Here is a 22326-nt window from a genome sequence, read left to right as displayed (position 1 = left end):
TAATAAAATGTTATTTTCAGAATTCATAAAACCAAATACATGGCAGATTTATCAACTCACTAATTACTTCAGCAATATTGTCATAATACTCCAGCCCATGCTTACGAACTTGCTGCTACAATACTTTGTCCTCCAATCAGTCCACTACCTTCATAATACCATTCCCTTCAAGCGGCATAAGCGTCGGACAAGTAGTGAAGAAGATATGAGCAAAATATCAAATCTGCCTGTAGCCGGAAATGCAACTAAACTGCCTGATACTAAAGCCAATAAGAAAGAATTCCAAAGGCCAAACCCCAAGGGAATGACGTCTAGAATGTTACAAGAGAGGATAGACGTCCTCAAATGCCAAGAACAAAACTGCAACTCACACACCAATTTCTTCTCATATTCAACCTCCTAATGAAGCCACAAATGCTTCCTTTTATTCTATTTCCAAGGGTCCGCTCAACTCATATGGGCAATGTGGGATAAAAGATGTGTACTATATAAAACATATATTAAAATACCCCTTATGTCTCCCTTAGGTACACACTACCATAAAATAAATATTAAAGTAACACTTTAATATTTTACAATTAACTAGACGTTACTTTAATAAAACTTCAGGCATTAAAATGTATTAGCAATCGGACTCCGAATAATGCGAGTGATAGCTCATCGGAAAGCTCTCACCGAGGAGTATCGAATTCCAATCACCAAAATTGACCTGCACTGTGTCCTGCCGACTTACTAAAAATAGTAAGTATGCCTGAAACTGAGTAAATCAACTTCGTTTTGGCCCAAACTGGAAATGACTAAGCCAAAACACTCCAGGATCCCATTAAACCCTTCGTTAGCCCTCAGGACCATGTAGAACAAGGCTAACGCGCACACACTTGGTCAACTGCTAAAAGATGGGATCATTACATTTGAGTTATCTACTCTACTTGGGTTTTGATATTTCGAGAGCTTGTTTCTCATGGGTTCCTGACTTTGGAGTTTGGGTGAGTTGTATTCGCCAATTTGATTATGGATTCCTCTTGGTTAATTTTCAGAGGTTGTTGTAGGAGCCTATGTTGACGAACAGCAGTATAGTTCATGACTACATTTGGGATCCAGGCGGATTGATTGGGTTGTTGTTTGACCATTGCTTGGGGACAAGCAATTTTGGGAAGGGCGGATTGTAATGTCCCCTTTTTAGCATTTATAGCATGATGTTGTTGTTAGCCTATTTCCCCACGGTCCCGTAGGCTAACTAAGACATTAAAGGGACTTAGAGGCCATTTGGCCTAGATAGTTTTAGCTGCAGGTCTTTCTGTGGGGTTTTGAGGCAACTTTGGGCATACTTACTATTTATAGTAAGTCATCTTGGATATGGTCGGACATCCAGTGGTAGCGGTATGTTGATGGTAATTGTTTAAAATCGACAAAAAGACTTGTTTATCATTGATAAGATTTGTTATGCATTGATAAAGCTATTTTATAAAGTTAAATTTAAATATTTAACTTTATTAATGCATAGACTATAGTTTGTGGGAAATATTTAAATTAAAAGTCCCCTTTATTTTATAACACATTGGAGACATAAGTTACATAAAGGGAGTGATGTTTTATCCCACATGGAGAAAACGAAGGATTGAGCTCTTGTGAGAACACTATAAAAGAAAGGGAAGAGCTTCTTTTTAGTATGCTTGGAAATATCAAAGAAATTGGAAAAATTTCTGGAGATTATGTCTCAATAGTTTGAAGGACAACATCCCTTCAAGCTGAAAATCTTGACGCCATTGAAAGATATGGTCTTGAGATTCTATATGGTAGCAGTCCGAAAAAGCAGATATGAAAAAGCAGCTCGAAAAAGCAGAACCGAAAAAGCAGGCTGAAAAAGCAATCCGTAAAAGCAGTTCAAAAAGCGGATCCAAAAAAATAGTCGAAAAAGCAAATCGGAAAAGCAAAGCAGAAGGGGCAGCATTGAAGAAAAATTATTCCAGCCATCTACAACCAGGTTCTTTTGTTAGTATTGTTTTTTTTAGGTGTTATAAGTTTCAGCTGTAAGTGTGCATTATACCAACATTATCATTTTGTAAGCCATGTAAATGCCAAAATTCTTGGCCATATTTCATTAGCATTGTATTAGAAAATTCATTGCAATTAAGAAGATAACAGTTGTTGGTGTTATTTAAGCAATTCAATATCATTATTTATGAGCTAGTTAGTTTGCATACCAACTGTTTGTAAAAATGTCAGTTGGTTGTAGGTGTTCATTTCTCATGCTTAGATCATATATATGCACTGAATATTGTCAAAATTAGTAGCACACTCATGTTAGGTCATTGTGTAGTCCATTTGGAGTCTTCTAGCACAAGATTCTCATTGATGCAAATTGAAGAAAGAGTCATTTAAAGCCAGCTGAAATACTATATCGGTCATACGTCCCTTGCATGTGAATTGTTTGATGAAATTCCTTGCGCTTTCATCAACAATTTTGAGAGCAGATTTGAGGAGAGTCATTACAGATATTGCAAAGGTCGATCTCAAAACCATGGCACAAAAGAATCCCATTTTGTAGTGGAAATGTCATGGATCACAGAAGTGAAAGATCACCTCACTAGTCTTCCGACTGCTTTCTAAAGTTTGTAATACTAATTACTAATTCCAGCCCTTTATAATCTTAACTTTAAGAGTTTTACTTTACTGATTTTAATTTATGATTCATTGATTTAGTAATTATTAATCATTGATTTACCATTTATCATTTGTTACAAATTGTACTAACATTTGTTTGTAACTTGTAAGTTGTAACTTTCAACTTTGTTATCTCAGGTGTCTAGCTCCTCAGCTGTAGAGAGGAATTGGTCCACTTATAACTTCATTCACTCTATTAAGAGGAACAAACTTACCTCTAAGAGAGCGGAGAAGTTGGTTGTTGTACATGGTTACTTGTGGCTCAAAAATCGCAAGACACGCGAGTACAAGGAGAGCTTTGCAGCACGATGGGATGTGGAGCCAAAGGATCCAACTCAGATTGATGAGGATGACAATGTAGCAGAAGTCAATGTAGGGCTAGTTGGTGTTCCTTTAGTGGATCAGGATCTTACCCACAAGAAGTCTAGTAGTTCCAGTGATGAGGACTTCAGTATAGGGGATGATTAGAGAGCACTTGAAATGATTCCATTCTCATTATTGACATTTTGTCATTTTGTTGATTGTACTCACTTTGATATGGCTATGATACATTATTGCTATTCGGCTTATTGTCATCATGAGCATCTTTATGATATATGATATTCATAGAATCATATTTGAACAATGAATTTTGAATCTTGCATCTTGAACTAAGTTAATTTGTTAGATGGTCATTAATAATGGTTATGAAGTTTCAAGTTTCAAGTTTGAACTTATGGTTTGTGAATCACATTGCAATTTTGTCTATTCATTGTATTCAACTATATTCGATATGTTAATGTTATATAATATAAATATATTGAAGTATCATTTCATAATTAACATTTTCAGTCATATATATTATATATATACTATGCAACCCCCTCCCTCCACTCACCGCCGCACCCCCGCTGTCCCCAAATTGAGGCCATTTTTTTCCCGCACTTGAAACTTGTCCCCCCACACTGCTGCACCCCCACGTCGGGGTAACACTGGTATGTGGTGGTTGATTGTTTAACTGAATATGATCATTTTTTTCCAATCATTACTACATATTCAACTTCACAAATTGCATAATTGTTTTATCCATGAGATATCTTGATTGCATGGACTGCTACGAAGCATTATCAATGATAGAGACAGTCGGTTCATGAGTCATATTTGGCAAGAAATATTCAGATTATGTGGGACTAAGCTCACTCCGAGTACTAGTTACCATCCAAAAATTGATGGTTAGACAGGAATAGTCAACAAATGGGTAGAAGGATATCTTAGGAACTACATTGTAGGATAGTAAAAAAAGTGGGTTAAGTGGATATATCTTTGTGAGTACTATTATAATACCACCTACCATCTTTCTATTCAAATGATACCATTTATGGCCTTGTATGGTTATGAGGCACCCAACTTTCTTGATTTATAGATGAGTGATAGTAGAGTGCCCAGTGTTGGAGCTTTGTTGCAGGAAAATCAAGATATCATGAGGGCTCTCAAGGAGAATATTCAAAAAGCACATTACCAGAAGAAGCAATATACAGATTAGAAAAGAGGTGAACATTCATTCGAGGTAGGAGATATGGTGTACTTGATGCTACAACCTTATAGACAGTCTACACTCAAGAAGAATGGTGTAGAAGCTTAATCCACGATACTACAAACCCTTCAGAATCATTAGGTGCGTAGGTGAGGTAGCTTATAAATTGAAGTTACCAACTAATAGTAAGGTCCATAATGTTTTTCATCTGTCACGCCTCAAGAAGGCATTAGGACATCGTGTGGTTCCTTCGACAACTCTACCAAATGATGAGGGTAAGTTGATTATGGTACTTGAGGCTATATTGGATGTTCGGGAGAAACAACTGAGGAGACAAGTTATTAGAGAATATTTGATCAAATGGAAGGACTTTTTGGTTGAGGATGCTACTTGGTAAGGTGAGGAAATTTTGCAGCATCCAAAGTTGAGATTGCTCAAGGACAATCAATTTTAGGTAGGGGGGACTGTAATGTTCCCTTCTCACTGGCACTTAGACTTAATGGAGTTTGGCCTATAATCGAACCCTCATAGGTCAAGGTTGAGGAGAGGGTCCTATGGGAAGTTCTTACTGTTGTCATAGTCTTCCTGCAGCCACAAACGTTTGGCGCCTACAAATTTCTTGCAGCCATGGACTTCCTATAGCCTATGATATTTGCACTTTATATTAATTATATTTTTTATATTACTTTAAAGTGCAATTAATTATTATTGTAAGAAAGGGTGAATCTTCTAGAAAGTGAAATTAAATATCATTTTTGTTTCTTCCAGAAGGAGGCCGACCTCTTGGAGGAAAAGAATAAATATGGAGGGAACCCTCATTATTGGATATTGAATGTGTTGCCATCTACTTTGCCTAATAACTTGTGGAGCCAAGGGTTTCTGTATTTTGCTACATTAGTCATTGGTAATTAACAATCCCATTGATTCGAATTTTTTGGGGTGGTGAAAGATCATCCAAGGGTTGCTACTATTGGACAAGACAAATCAGTTTTTTCATTGTGTTGAATTTGTAGCCTAGGGCCAGATTTGAGGAGTGAAGTTTGAAGAAATAAGTCTGATATTAATCTCTAGACATATTGTAGTAAGGCTGGGATATTTGGATAATGAATATGGAAGAGTTTGGAAGACTTTCTTGTAGCTGAAGGTGAACAGTGTCATCGCTACTATGTTTTTGCTATAGTACCATCACTACAATAAAATCCAAATAGTTTGGGTGGTTTCCAGGTTCCTATCCATTTACATTTTGTATTGCATTGAGGTTAGATCTTAATATTCTAGGGCAGTTGCAGGGATTTAGAAATAAGTTGTGGAGGTCTTGTAATCTGATTTATATCAGAATCTTATATCAGAAAGTTGTCAAAGGGGATTAGAATATCATAGGAGGCGTTGCCCTAATGTCTTATTGTTGTAGATGCATATTTCTCATTTTTAACAAATGCTTATACATTTCAAAAAAAAACAAAAACATTTGCATCTTCATTTTTAGATATTTTGAATTTTTCTTTGCAAACGTATATGTTGAAGTTTGGCATTCAGAAAGAAACAAAAGTTAGATCAGCAATATATTCCTTGTGTGCAAAGTATTTGACGAAATTCTCAAGTCAAGAAATCAGAAAATTAAATTCATAATGGCAAGGGATATTACATTTGTTCACAACGTGGTTTAGAAGAAGGGTTTTTTAAGTAGCACCCAATCAACTCTTGGCTTCCATGTACAAAATTTAAAGCCTTTTTGAGAAATTAAGCACAAATGTGCTTTCACTCTACTATAAGAGCTACTAAATTCCTCTTTGCAATGGCTGGAAATCCACATATAACCTCCTCTACCTGGCATTGGTTGAACCATTTCCACATTTCCATAGTGGAGAGCATCTGTCTATTTTGAAGCAGGAGTTTACGGTGCTAGAAACACATGCAACCATTATTTGAATCTACAAACAAAAAACATCAAAAAAACTAATGAAAAAAACTCATTTCAATTTGTATAGACATTAACAATGTAAAAAAGACTTTCTCAATCAACAAATGCAGAAGAATATGGGAAAGTTTTGTTTGTTTCTATAAGAGCTTCTAAACAACAACCTAACCTTTGGAGTTTGGAGATGTTGTGGAAATTGTCTATCATTGCCAAAGAAGTGTCCAAACAATGCTACAACTGTCGTGTATGGTTGTTGGAACTGTCTGTTGTTGTCGTGTATGTTGCTAGAAAGTTTTTGAAGCCTTTCTTTGTATGTTGTTGCCATGTGAAATGCACTTTGCCTATTGTTGTCATGTTCATTGTGGTAGTGGTTATATAAATGAGTGGAACCTGAGAATCTGAGGGATCTCAATACTCCTAACATTAAGCCAGCATAACTCTGCTATGAGATGGAAGTTTCGTCATGTTGTCGCCGAAGAGTAAGACCAAATGAAATGGTCATGCATCTTTTAGTTTTAGGCAATGTCATGTGCAAACAAAAGTTTAAAAACATTATTTTTAGGTCAAATTGACCCACGACCCAAAGTCATCCACTTGCTCACAAGTCGATCCATGCTCGCATAGGCGGAACGAAAGTCACTATAAATCACTCCAAAGTCATTCACGGTCCTAATTGATGACTTCAAGGAAAATGTCTCAGTCCAAATACAATTTTTTTGTGATTTTGAACCGGACTCGAATGACTTGCAAACCAACTTGCGACTTTCAGCTTCTACAGGTGTATGTGGTAACTTGGTAAAATAATAGTGCACTTTACATAAGCGCAAAATCTATGTTCTGCAGCATTTTAGGGATGAGGATGGAACATAAGGACAGCATTGGATGCATTTCTGGGACATTTCCTAGAGGGATTCCACCATAAATGTTGTCCTTAAAGGTTATATAAAATAAGTTAATATGTCAGAAATTTATATATTTCCCCAAATTTGTAATATACTGCCTAGGAAATATGAACTGCCATATAAATTAATTTGTATATTCCCCAAGCAGCATGTTTGTATCATATTAGCGTGATGCATCATTAATATATGGATGCATCAAAGTGTTGGAGTTGTAGGCTTATTTTGGGTCTTAGACAAGACATTTTCTGATTTCATGATAAATGCTGTCATTATAGGTTATATAAAAGTTAAAACGTATAAAACATATAAATTTGTAATATATTAACTTATTTTCTATAACCTTTAATGACAACATTTATGGTGAAATCCCCTAGGTAATTTCTGGTAAGATTTATATAACTTAAGATTTATATGTTTTATACATTTTATATAACCTTTAATGACAACATTTATGGTGAAATCAGAAAATGTCTTGTCCGAGACACAAAACAAGCCTGCAACAACAACACTTTGATGCATCCATGAAATATAGATTCAATTTAGTGCCAGCTTAAACCATTATTTAATGTCAAAGCCCACTTGGATTTGTAACTTGCTGTCTGAAGAAAAACATTAACTTGTGTTGGTTATTAAAATGTTCCAAGGTGTTTTGGAGACGGGGGTGAGGGGACGACATGGGATGCATCTTCATGTAACATAGAAATAAATAGAATCAAATATATAAAATTATAAATAAATAGAAATTTAGTTTTGAAATGAGTGCTTCCATGGTTCAAAAAAATCTGACTTAAGATTGTAGTCTAATGACCCTGCCTCTGAATCAATTTCGTTTGCATTAAGTACTACTTAGTGTATTAAATATTTTATAAAAGAATATCGTTAGCATTGGTTACACAATTGCAGTGCAATGCATTTTAAGTGAAGAGGAACTCAAATCACTTGTGCAAATGTACTCGACTAGGGATTATTTAACTATGTCCAGTTTAGTGTTAAAATTTCACCTTTGAATTGGGCTATCTTTCCGAATTATGGCGTTAAATAAGCATTATGTTTACCACACATGAAGTGCCTGCCCGCACTTCCATTTTCCATCCTTTGAAATTTGTAACTTCCTCAGGCCAACTTATGCTAATCCATTCCTGTAATCCAGTAGTAAGGTGGCCTCTTTACTCTGACTGATCTAGATCATATGGAGAAAGGTCTCTTAATAAATTATGCATTATATTCTTTAAGGCATAAGTTGGCATTCACATTTATATGTTTGCAAACATAAATAATTATAAATATACATATATATCCCCTTAGGGTATATATTTGTATATATACACGTAAATTTGAATATATATACAAAGTGGTAAGGCCAAGTCTATGAGTTGGGGGGGATGAGTATAGATTAATAAGGTAGTTTTAACTTTTCTCTATATGAAAGTGGGCATCAGTGGCACATACTAAATCTTTTATTAAAACTAATAGTATCCTCTGTTTGGTCTGTATGGGACTTTTGAGCATTTCTATAGTTTTACTCACAGTTCCAGATAGTCTGCAGCAGATATTATGGGTTAGGTCCTACAGATCAGAGCATAATAGATTTAGCCATGGTATATTGATGCTTATATCTTAGAACGGAATTGTTAGTATCAATATTTTCAGAAGTATATTGGATCTTAACCTGCATGTTCTAATCTGTTTGGCAAGAAAGTGTCATGTTTATGACAAATGCAGATTCTAAGCTCCCAGAAGACTGTCAAGAATATTGATGGCTATTCAGACAGAGAATACTAAAGCTCCCAGAAGACTGTTAAGAATATTGATGGCTATTCAGGCAGAGAGTAACAAAGATCTTTCCGATACAAAATTGCATTGTATTGCAATAAGAAGTAATTCCGACACTCATAATGGGTGGTTTGTAAATTGATCTAGTAATAACCCGTATGGAAATCCAGAAGCTTGTAAAATGAAGTAACTATGAATCTTTCGTATTTTTGGGTCAAGATTGGAGGTTTTCTCTGACCACCTCTTTGCTATCAGTGCCCCTGTGAGCTGGGTTGTAAATAGGTTTATTTATTATCATTTATAAAAATTATTTGGCCTTAGCCTTTTACCTATAAAAAAAAAATGATCTCATGGGCATTGTTAAAATAATTTTGTGTCATGCTTTCTTTCACATCCATCATTTTATTTAAATCTAAGCTATCTAAACTATCCCAATGGGCAACATCCAAGACAACATATCTCTAAGTGGCGACAAAGAAATGGAATATCAAACGAGGTAAGGAAACCTGGAGAAAATTCCATGTTCAATTTATCTAAAACTTTAAAGCATCTTCAAGATATTTAAATACACACACACATGCACAGACACAAATATATCCAGTTGCTTCTGACAATCTACTGGAAATTCAAGCAATCATGTTACATTTAAGGTTTCAGGATTGAGAACCATTTTCTTGATATACATAGAGATCCCTCTGATTAACTCTTTGTTGACAAGGTTGCATAAGAATAGAATTAACAAATCTGCCTTGAAATAGCTAATGTGAGGCCTGCCCCTTCAAAGTTCAATCAATGGAGGATTTGGCCTGTATGAACATCAAAATCTAGGAGCACTGATTTTTGCTAGATATTCAAAAAATAAAAATTTAATCTATATGAGTATAAAATCAGCATATGTTGTATGCTTATTTAAAAACTATTTATTGAGTTGCAAGGAACTCGGGTAAGAGTGCTATGCACACATTTAGATTATATGTATATCTCTACACCACTGACAACTTTTGATATAACTCACATTTTGAAAATTAAGAAAAATGATTATAACATTAAATGGATATCTGATAGAATATACTTAATTCCTACTCTTCAGACCATACAAGCAGAAATCTTAAAAAACTCATGATAAATGATTAAATCACAATTTATCTTTCTTACTCCCCTACACCAATTCTTTCCCTGGAAAAACAACAAGTTTCTGCATAAAATTGGTCAAACCGATAGTTTTTTCCCAACTAAAGAAAAAACTAAGGTAAAGGTTTTTTTCGCAATTTTTGGGGCACTCTTTTCTGATTTTTCCTTAACCCATTTTTTCCCAAATTTAAACCCAACATGTTGAACATAGATGGATTGTTTTCTTTTGCCAAAGAATAATCCAATCCCCTCACACCAGTGATATAATCAAATTAGCTTTTTCTAGTTTATAATTAAAAATTAATTAGGCCATCTTGTACCCAGTGGAGCAGTAAAGCAACTGGTGAATCAAGAGGGAGGCACCTCCAACTGTAGTAATCAGCCCAATTCATCAGAACTCTAGATAAGGAACTTTCAGGATCTGCAAATGACACATTTGGTAAATAAGAAAATACAAACACTAATGATCTTTTTTAATCTAAAAGCAGTTTATCCCAAAGCAATAAAACAAGAGAGACAAATATGCAACTATTGCAAGTTTGGTAGATAGTCTAGTGTATTTCCCCACCAAAAAACAGCTGCTGACATAAAGAAAGGTAGACTGTAACATGCATTGAAGAGGTTACCTGTGCAAGGGCACATTGCACTTTCTAAATGCCAACTGCCATTTATCCTGGAAGAAAAAACGACACATTGATGATTCTTCTCTTGTGCTTCTTTTTTTCAAGTACTGTAATTAATATGTATACATTACAATTTATTCATTTGAAATTGATTCACAATTAAAAACTATTTAAAATTCTCATTGGATTATAGTAACCTGTTACTAGACCTATTACAAACTCCGACTCAAGAACAGAAGCTTCACTGATATAATAAAAAAACCAGCAGCATACACTTATCAAGAGTTTGCGTTTGTCAAGGCCCTAGGCCACACAATTGCATTCAATTAGAGACAAAGAATGATGACAATATCTAGAACTCCTGATAAAGAGTATATGGCTTCTCCAACCAGTTATCTTTTCTCTTTCTAAGGGGTAGTGATAAAGAAACATTCTCCTTTCATGTGTCTTCTGTCATGAGATCCAAGGAAGTGATCCTTGCTTGTAAAGAGGCTCAAAGTGATCCCTCAATACCTTTTCCCATCACTTAAATAAGGCCCTTGGAGAAGCAATTTATTTTCAGGTATTTGAGTTTCTACTGTATGTATGTGTGTGTGTGTGTGTGTGTGTGTGTGTGTGTGTGTATTATCTTTGTGTTTGCTTCTCTGCAAAAACACCAATTAATAATACAAAATTGTCAGGGAGTGGATGATCTCATGCTCATAATAGTTACTAGGGAAGATAAGCTTACTGGTCATTGCATTTAACAACATCTTTGCAGGTTCTAAAGCAGGATTAAGGTGAATGTCCCTGCACTGAATTGTTGGATATCTTACAGATGAAACATCAAATCTATGAAACTTATCTAATGGTTTGTCCTATTTCTCATCATAATAACATCCTCATAAAATGGCTTCTAAAGACACCTTACGATTCCTCATTATTAAACTCACGAGGATGATAAAACAACAGAAATACTCAGTTATGATATTCACAATAAAGCAAAAAACTAGAAGTTTCGACAACAAAAAACTATTGGGACAAGAGATTAGTGTGATGATAAAGAATAAACATTTAAGAGTTTTGAAGATGCAAGTCAGGCGGCGAGGTACTCTACTTGGTTGTCCATCGTTTATAGCAGTGGGATCAGAATCAAAGCCAATAAGCCGAAAACAAATTGATGGTCTCATCAACCTTCTGTTTTGCTAATTCTTTTATTGTTGCTCTCTGCTTGATTGGAACTCTCCCATATTTGCGCCGCAGCTCCAACAATGGGTCTCCTCAGCATGTGGCCACCCTCTATGGCTATCGTGATGCAATTCAATGTCTTCTGCAATGCCATAAAAGGATCTACCTTCTCACTGCTTGCAAATATATCTATTTTATTTGCAGGTGACTTCTTACAGTAAACAATATCCATAAAAAATGACTCACTTCAGGCTTCCAATGGAAATATTATCCAACAGTATTATGCACCTTCCCCAAACAGATCCAAGCTAGTGGCAAAATTCATGTTTCAAAGCTCATAGCCAGTTGTTCCAAACGTAACCTTGAGTAACAAGAACTTTTGCATGTAGGAAATAAAATTCCTTCCTGCTGAATAATGCACAGAAATATAACATAGAGACAGATTTAACAACATATAATTTGTCACAGAGCTTGCCACAGCTATTATTCATCCTTGAACTATCTCAAATGAGAAATAATAAAAAATGACAAGGGGGTCAAATTAGCAGTGATGTAAAATACCAATTCTACATGATCGATCCAGGTGGATCTAAAAGCCCTGAAAATTTCACAATCTCAGAATTCATCCAAAACAACATCAGTGGAATGGGCTCAAAAGAAGTCTGTAAGTAGAATTTATGTGCGCTCAAACAGGTGGATCCAGCATTCAAAAAGGTGCAAATTTCATCATCTCAAATCCAAGAAAAAACAATGTGAAGTTGTGGTGATCATTGCGCTGATTCCGGAACTATATTCGGTTTCAAAAATGGAGCTCGTATGTGGAAGTTACAGCTGGTAAAAGGTTGACTTTGGTTGACTGATGAAATCAGCAGGTGGCAGTATAGTCAGCAAGACATGGCATCTTCTGATGATGACACAGGTGCCCAAGTTTGCATGATGAAAACCAATGAAAATGTGACACGTGGCACCTTATGCCCATTCTGCTAAAATGCAAGTGAAGGGATTCAAACCCCAAACCTTGCTCTCACGATTATTTCACCTTGTCAACATGCCACAAATTCTGTTTCAAAGGTAATCGGCCATTTATTTATTTAAACTATATTGGCCACTGCTAATGAATAAAAGGAAGTCATAAGGGAATTAGAACCCACAACCTCCTATGTGTTAGGAGCTCCCCTCACTGATGTGCCCACCATTCACATTATATGTATTGGGTGTAACTTTTATTTAAAGTAAAACAGGATGACCCGAATATGGTGGTGACGGGTTTTGAACCCACCACCTTCCACCACTTTATAACAGGAAATGCCACTGGGCTATGCGTACCTTGAGGCATAAAATGTGGATGCATAACATTCTGCTAAAGATTACAGTGGATAAAAAACTTCAACTGGTAAAATAGCAAAGTGATAAGGGTTCAAACTAAGAGAACCCATAATCATCAAATAAGTCTGATTATTAAAGATAAGGGCTTTATTTAGTTGATATGGGGATATGGTAAAATATTATAGTTGAACCTTATTTTGGCACGTCAATTTGTACAAGAGAGGAAGTTGTGAGTTGAGGGATTAAGGATTTTGTGGGAAAGAATTATTCTTGGAGAATTTTTGGAGAAGAAAATTTGCAAGGTGTTACTATACACCAATAATTGTAAAGTGAGAGAGATTGTAAAGAATTTTGTGCAGGTTTGGAGCATGGATATTGTAACAAGGCATGATAATTGCTTGGTGATATTAATAAAGCAGTCCCACCATTCAGAGGTAGACCTGGAAACGTAGTCCTGATTAGATGAACTCCATTATCAACCTGTGAGTTCTCTCTCTCTTGTCTTGTATTCTTGCTATTTCATTTTAGTTTAAATTCTAATTACTTTATTTTTGTAATTAGTTAAGTTCATTAAATTATTAAAAAAGTGTACCTAATTGTAAATTCAACGGTTGAAAAGCATAATCATGCAATTCTCTGTGGATTGGGAAAATTCTGTAATTAGGATTAATTTACAAGTTAATTTGTAAACTACTAATTACGGATCAATGACTGGTTCTGGGGTTTTTACATGATTTTCAAGCAGAATCAATCCTTGGACTTCCAAGATCAAATTTTAACAATTTTATACTAAAAATCAAGCTCACTGATTGTTTAAATTCTAATTACTTTATTTTTGTAATTAGTTAAGTTCATTAAATTATTAAAAAAGTGTACCTAATTGTAAATTCAACGGTTGAAAAGCATAATAATGCAATTCTCTGTGGATTGGGAAAATTCTGTAATTAGGATTAATTTACAAGTTAATTTGTAAACTACTAATTACGGATCAATGACTGGTTCTGGGGTTTTTACATGATTTTCAAGCAGAATCAATCCTTGGACTTCCAAGATCAAATTTTAACAATTTTATACTAAAAATCAAGCTCACTAATTGTGGAGTTATTTATCTTTCTACCACCTAACAAGCTATTTCCTTATCACTCAAATGCCTAGTTCCTACAGTAACTGCAAAGAATTCGAACCTAATCTTAGAAATGCAGATGTTATGCCTATATCCGACTCTGATAACATATTATTTTATGAGAGGATATAAAATCAATTCTGTCAATATTCGATCAAATGATTACATATTATAGGATTTCTTCTAAATATATGAATTGTTTCTAACAACTCCATAATTATACAGCTGATATATTATATCTGTCCACATTATTCTCACAAACCAATATATGAATATTAACAAACATACCAACACGTACACCATTTTGTAGAGTTTTCAGAACTGCCCTAGCAGTGTTTAGATCTGGTTTTTACAGAATAGCAGCAATCAAGAGAATCAGAACTTGTAATACAAGATACTTTCCTGTTGGGCATTTGATCATATTGATTATCCATGTGATTTGGCATCATACTGCAGTGTTATAAATTTCCTAATTTACATCAGAATTTGTTTATGTTATTAGCAACTAATCCTCTCATTGTGATGTTTATGATGCAAATGCACTAACATTGTAATGCTTCAGATGGTCATACAGAGCAAAGCTATCTCTTCACGCATTCTGAATTGTAACACTAAATGGTGGTTTTCTTTCTTTTGGTTCTTGTTGATACTTACCCCATGAATAAATGGAAATATTTGAATCACTTGCCAAAGTGGAAGAAGCTTGTTTGTTATTTCAGTATTTTATAAGCTTTCCCACTGAAAAGTGGAAGTGGCATTGTAATTCCCACCAAATAAATGAATGTGCTACATACTCACCACAGTGAATAAATGGTATTAGCTGGATTTGTCACCTGGTGTTTTCTTTTTGGTTACTGCATTTCAGTTTCTTCAAAATCCTGACATCGTATTCTCTCATCTTGCCCACTCTGTGCTCTAGGTGATCAGAGAGTGAAAGGGAAGCTGCATTGTGTGTCTATTTAAATTGATAATATTTTCAAAAAATTAGGGGTGTTTAACTCAAAACCATCATTACTACTCGATGATACACCTTTCTCATGTACATACCTCTGAACATGATTATCTTGGAGCTCCACTTCAAAAAGTGGATTATCAATAAGATATCTGTAAAACACTATCCCCCTTCTAGTCAAGGAAAATTGAAAGATTTTGTTCAAAGAAACTGATCTCACTACTTCAATGGCCCAGTTTCTCCTTATGGATTATAAGATTGTTTCGAGCAATCTCAGACAATGATCAGTAACACAAACAGAGACATGCGAATTATCTTTCCAAAGACATTTAAAAAGAATGTACAGTCACAACATTTACTGTAATGAAGGTTGACAGAAAAAAAACAGTTTTATCAACAATATCAAGCCAGTGTTGTATTCAATCTCAAAAAGTAAAGACATCAAATAAAAGCTACAGGAGTTGTGGACTGCACCTTATGGAACAGAGTAGCCCAGCTCACGTTCCCATCACCTTCTCAACCATGCTAATCAAAGGACCTCCTGCTTGGTCAGTCTTTCAGTTGTCGATTACTATTCTAGAAGTTTGAGTCTTCAAGGCTACCATTTCACTATGTTAAGTCTGAGAATGATGAAAGTCAACAAACCCAAATTTGCTGAATGCAAGGCTTGACGGTACCACAGTCTCCTTCAGTTTTCCGTATCTTCCATTGGTTAGACTCCCATAGTCACTCATGCACCACTCCCTTTCACCAACCTACTCATAGAATCTCATTCCAGTTTTAATGTTGGTCCAGAAAAACAACTAGCAACAACTCCCTGTGAAGAAACCGCCCGCTGCATCTATTAATTTTCTCCAGGCTTCCTGTCACAATCAGTTTGAGTCCTGTTACATTGTAAACTCATTGCATTGTTATCCGATAAACTCAACCCTGTTGACGCTACTTCATCTACTACTTACCGGATTATTACTCTTTCAAACTCAGCATGAATTTCAAATACCAGTCACCTTAGAAGTTATGGTGAACACGCGGCTCAGCTTGTAACACTCTTAACAAAAGCTCATCCAATCAACCCATGGTTATGTCTATAGCATCCTTTGCATTTAGGTTCCCCATGTAACCAAATTCTTTCCATTATCGATAAGTCTCAGATTTACAAATAAAAAAGAACTTTATTATCATCCTAGAGGCATCTCTCAACCCAAAGATGATGCTCTCTTTAAGAAGTTAGTCCTTCAGAAGCACCCACCAATTCCATGGGTCTGCAATCTTGCAAACAGTCAGAAGTTCTAAAATTCATGCTCCATTATCTTTCAGGAATCAGAACAATACTCTTCTATTCTTTTTCTCCCTTCTCATTCATAGCTCCCCCCCCACCCCCCACCCCCTCTTAAATTCTGTGTGTTTCTTTTGTTTTTTCTGAAGTTATTTTCTCCGCCAACCAATTTGATGATTATTTCACCCGACGCTGATCTGTTGAAGATTATTGATATGAAAGAATTTTTTTAATATATTAAATGCTAACTGGGGGAAACATTAGTATTTAATATTTACTAATAGGTACTAGTTTAGCTATTAGAGGAGGATACTCCAGTCCTCCCTCCCTAATATTGCTTGTCCTCAAGCAATTCCAGACCTACATGCATCACAATTTGCTTATTCTCCTAGGTTGTGTCTTGCATTGGTAAATCTTTCCACTTCACTAAGTACTCTTTGATAACAGGCCTCCTAAGAGTTTGTTCCCTTGTCTCAATGATGGTTTCTGGAATTGAGATCAGCTTCTCTCCTCATCCAAAGGTGGCAATACTGTACATGGAGCAACATTATGACCCAAAGCTTTCTTCAACCGAGAGACATGAAAACATTGTGTACTTTGCTACTTGCTGGTAACTTCAACTCATAGGCTACTGAAGACCGCATGATTATACTGAGAAGGGGGGTGAATCAGTATAATAATGAATTTGCCAATTTAAAACTTTTTATCAAACAATTGCTTTAATAACTTTAAATGCTGAAATCAATTATGCAAATGAACTCAATAACACAATATTTACGTGGAAAACCAATGTGGGAGAAAACCACGGCAAATAATTGCTTTATATATAAACTTGTTCTTTTACAATATTTTGTAGGCTACAATTTACTAGAGGCTCCAATCCCTTTGTTTATGAGAACCAACTCACTGGAATCTCCAACTCCCACACTTCGGAGGTACCGACCTACTGAAAGCACCAACTCCCCACTGTCGTCTTCATGAGCACCAACCCACTGCACTTGAACTGCTTCTCCACCTTTATACTATTGCTAGCTCAACTGATGATGAACACTTTTATTTCAAACTTTCTTTTCTTTAATCTATTATTTATATCTACTTTGAATTTACACTCATATCTCAAAAATATATTCCTTTATACCTTTATTTAAGAAGCAGCAATTACTCTGACCAACACTTGTATATATATATATATATATATATATATATATATCTGAATATTCTGATATAACATCTTCTCCTTCTATCTTGTACACATGTTCTGATATATATGTTTCTTCACACTTCCTTATTGAACATCCGTTCACTTTCTATGCTTCTCTTTTCTTCATATACTCTCTTTGCTTTCACTTCTTTTCTGGACTTCCATACCAAATGTTCTTTTATTTCATACACCTCTATACACTTCTCTTGTTATCTTCTCTCTTATCCAATTCACGTTCTCACATAATTCTTCGTTCACACCTAGATATTCTTCTAGTTATTTCATTCTTCTACTTCCACCCCTTTTTCACAATTCTGATTTTTATATATATGTATATATATCCTTTTCACAAAAGACATGTCTTTTTATGAAAAGATATCTTCCTCGAACTTAATTAGTCATGTGTTGTTCGAACTAAACCACATTTTTTTATAACCATTTATTATTTTGATTAGTATCTCTTTAGTCTTTTATTATTTTGAATTTACACTCGTATCTTAAAAATATATTCCTTTATACCCTTATTTAAGAAGCAGCAATTATTCTGACCAACACTTGTATATATATATCTGAATTATCAAATCTGAATATTCTGATATAACATCTTCTCCTTCTATCTCGTACACATGTTCTGATATATATGTTTCTTCACACTTCCTTACTGCTCATCCATTCACTTTCTATTCTTCTCTTTTCTTCATATACTCTCTTTGCTTTCACTTCTTTTCTGGACTTCCATACCAAATGTTCTTTTATTTCATACACCTCTATACACTTCTCTTGTTATCTGCTCTCTTATCCAATACACATTCTCGCATAATTCTTCATTCGCACCTAGATACTCTTCTAGTTATTTCATTCTTCTACTTCCACACCTTTTATCACAGCCTAAGTTGGTCTAGTGGTGATTCATTGTACTCTTGAAAGAGAGGTCACAAGTTCAAATCTCATTGGGGGGTAGGGTATGTATGCCTCGTTTGTAGTGCAGTTAGGTACCTCCTGCAAGGAGTACGAGGTAGTCCCATACACTGTAACCATATGTTAACCCATACATCTATGGCTGGTGTCATGGACTATAAAAGCCCCCTTCCTTTCCTTTCCTATATATCCTTTTCACAAAAGACATGTCTTTTTATGAAAAGATATCTTCCTCCAACTTAATTAGTGATGTGTCGTTTGAACTAAACCACAATTTTTTTATCACCATTTATTATTTTGATTAATATCTCTTTAGTCTTTTATTATTTATTGTAAGGAAGGAAACTCCCAACAATTTATCTTTATTTCTTTTATCATTATCAAAGATGGTTTCCTTATGTCCACACCATGGCAGATCTTACTCTGACGTGGCTTTCCTTCAATCTACTGAGTCAATTACTAAGTGTCAATAGTCTTGTTGTTTTCTGAACATGTCCTCACCCTTTATATGATCTCTGCTGAAGTCTCCATACCAAACTTTACACACACAGAAGACTCGCTTAATATTCAATGTTTATCTTTATTGGCAGCTTGTCCTGAGTCTGCTCCATCATCCTATGATAGTGTTATGTAATTGGTATCGTATGTGAGGTGTGTGACCAGGATGTCGTATTTCTCTGTCAGCGTTTGTTCTACAAAGTTTTTTTCCAAACTCCATAATATTTATGAACTTCAAGCTGTGCGTTGACTCCTGTAATACATATTGTATATGCTATACATGCAAATTTTGATATATTTGAGTTTACATATTGATCTTTGATAACGTTAAAACTTTGAACATATCATATCACTGCTTTGCTGTATTTGGGGATTGACTACAACATGGTCACTCTGGAATGTTGTCATTGCAAGATATCCTCAACAAAACCTTTGATGGTATCTCAGACACTTTAGCAGCATCTTCTTCATAGACACCCGATGAATCCTCTGTATGAGGCCTCTTTCCGTCTTGTTTCCTTCTACAAACTTCCTTGAGCATGTCACTGCCTTCAGTATACTCGCTCAGTGTAAGTATTGTTGTGCATGAACAACTTGATACCCACATACTTGCTATGATTTATTCGCTGGCATTCATGTCAACATCTTTGAATCTCCGCTAATATATATTTGCTGCTTATCAAACTCCATGCTTAGTAGACATAGCTCATACTTATGTGCTGCTGTATAGATATTTTGTCCTAGATCATTTTATTAAACTTCACCAAATCATGTTGCTAACTTTGTATTTTCTGTCGTATATTTTGCTACTGTATATATTATTATATACTTTAAATCTTTCAGTTCATATGATTCATTACAACCTTTTCTTCATGTATATGACATCAATACCAATTCTTCGTCAATTTCCTGAATGTTTTGACATCAATGACAATATTCCATCAGCTATTTCACCAACACTCTTGACAATTTGATAAGGACCGTAAAATTTGAGTTTGAGCATTTCTAAACCACTTTGGTTAAGGGAGGATTGCCTCTAGGGCTGCAATCTCGAGTACCTTAAGTCACCAACCTCAAAATGTCTTTCAACTCCATGCTTGTTTGCATACTGCTTTTCTAGTTTTAGGTTTGTTAAATTTCTCCTTCAAGGACTTCACGATGTCTTGGCTATACTACAAGTCATTAACTTTTAGCACTCTACTATCTCCAAACAGCAAGTCCATGAAGCTTGGTGGGTTATACCTGTAAGGAGCCATAAGCGGAGACATTTAATGGACATGTGATATGTAGAATTATAGCATACTCACTCAAATGTAACCACTTAACCCATGCTTTTTGATACCCTGAAATGTAATTTCTCAAATAGCCTTCCAACCATTTGTTAATTATTTCCATTTGGCCATCAATTTGTGGATGGTAGCTCGTGCTAGGAGTGAGTTTCATTCCGATAAACTTCCTGTCCCTGTCACTAACTATATTTTGAGGCAACCCATGATGTCTAAAAAATGCTTTGAAGAATAGATCTGCCGCCTGCATTGTTGTTAACACAATTGAAATTGTAAAGAATTAGGCCAATTTTGTTAACCTAACAACAATGACATAGATACAATTCCTTCCTTGGCCATGAGGTAATCTTGTGATAAAATCCATAAAAATTCTTTTTCCATTTTTTATTGCAAATACGCAAGGGCTACGATAGGCCAGATGGGTATGTATTTTCATATTTATTTTGTTGGCAAACTGGATACTCCTAAACAAATATTTGAACATCAGCTTTAAGCCCTATCCAACAAAATCTCTATCTAACTTGCTTGTATGTCTTAAAGAAACCAGGATGACCAACCATGGGAACATCATGACCAAATTGAACGATCACTATAAAGTTTCTGCAAATTCTGTTATAAAATCAGACTTTTCAAGTACCCTTAGGTTGCTGAAGATAATCTTCTTTAACTTCTGAATGTAGGAGGAGTTATCAGAATATTGAATGTTGTTTTGAATTTAATTGTCTCTGCAATAAATTCGTATGGGGAAGTATTGCTTGAAGGAGCAGACTTATGTTAATTGTGTGTCCTTAGACTACAATAACACCCACCCCTTATACCAAGACCAAAGGGCATGTCCCTTAAAGGGACATGACCCTCTCTAGGTTGGCCCATACAATACTTCTATAAATCAGCACCTATGAATAACAAGAAGTTTAACTAACATAACAATTAGTTATGGTTAGTAAAAACATGTTTACTACAAAGATCGCCACCCTATTTATTTGTCAAATATAGTATATATAGAATGCCTTCATATGGTATAAGTGGAGAAGATTAAGGTGGGGTCTGCACTTCTCAGACTAGTATGAATATCACTATTAAATATTTAACACTCCCTCTTAACTTGATAATCATACTAAGAGATAACATATCTAGCATCATCAATTACAATAAATAAGCATAGATTGATACTCTATATCTATTTTAATCTTCTGAGAAAATGGTATTATGCAACACATGATACTAAGTCATATAACCACCTTGTGATATGACTTATCACTTATAATAGTGATATCAGTATTGCATGTAATGTAATACACACAAGATAAAATCCGAAGAACGATTAAATTCTTCATTTATCCAGGTTGTGACTCATAGGAACTAGCAATCCTATATCACAACTTGATCTTGAGTTAAGATCTATCAGAACACAAGATAAATTCTTTCTTTATCCAAGTTGTGATTCATAGACATGGAAATGCTTATGTCAAAAATGATCTTGAACTCACCTAGATCTAACAGTAGCTCTATACTGTTCAATACATTATCTAAGAAATTGTCATTTCTCATAATGTCTTTTATAAAAGTATTCATTACTTCAGAGATCGTCACCTCTTAAATAATGAATACAAATGGTGAAGCCCATAGCAGCTAATAGCCTGACAACAAAATTATTTTATTAATAATTTAAAGAATACAAATGAATTACAATTCAACCATACCAAGTCTTTTCCTGAAGTGATCTATCTTCACTCTAGAGAGAGATTTGGTGAGAATATCTATTGTCTGATCTGCAGTGCAAATGTATTCTAACTTTACAGTTTTCCTGTCTACCATAACTCTTACATAACGGTAAGGAATTTTGATATGCTTGGACTTGTCATGAAAAACTAGATTCACTAAAAGCTTGATGGAACTCTAATTATCACAATGAATAATCGTAGGATTCATGGCTTGCCCAAATAATCCCATAAGTAACTTTCTAAGCCAAACTGCTTCCTAAGAGGCCATCACTGCTGCAATGTATTCGGCTTTTGTGGAACTTTGTGCTACTAAAGACCATTTTCTGCATAT

At 35.0% G+C, this 22326-nt stretch overlaps 1 protein-coding gene across 2 annotated transcripts in view; it reads right to left on the bottom strand.

Moving 5' to 3' along the window:
* Nucleotides 1-22326, bottom strand: part of LOC149551985 (zinc ion binding protein) — a 254443-nt gene that overhangs the window by 119151 nt on the left and 112966 nt on the right. The window contains exons 4-5 of one of the 2 annotated variants that reach the window (XM_089787477.1): nucleotides 10528-10574; nucleotides 10222-10322 (exon numbers count right to left, since the gene is read on the bottom strand). In XM_089787477.1, coding sequence (XP_089643603.1) covers nucleotides 10222-10322; nucleotides 10528-10574 — 148 coding nt within the window. The remainder of the gene's footprint in view (nucleotides 1-10221; nucleotides 10323-10527; nucleotides 10575-22326) is intronic. The other variant, XM_089787478.1, reaches the window with a different exon arrangement.

This window comes from Cupressus sempervirens, chromosome 6 (assembly GCF_028749045.1).
Source record: "Cupressus sempervirens isolate cs-2001-9-10 chromosome 6, ASM2874904v1, whole genome shotgun sequence".
Classification (NCBI taxonomy): domain Eukaryota; kingdom Viridiplantae; phylum Streptophyta; class Pinopsida; order Cupressales; family Cupressaceae; genus Cupressus; species Cupressus sempervirens.
Note: the sequence above shows the minus strand (reverse complement) of the source record. Positions and strands in the feature narration are given on the sequence as shown.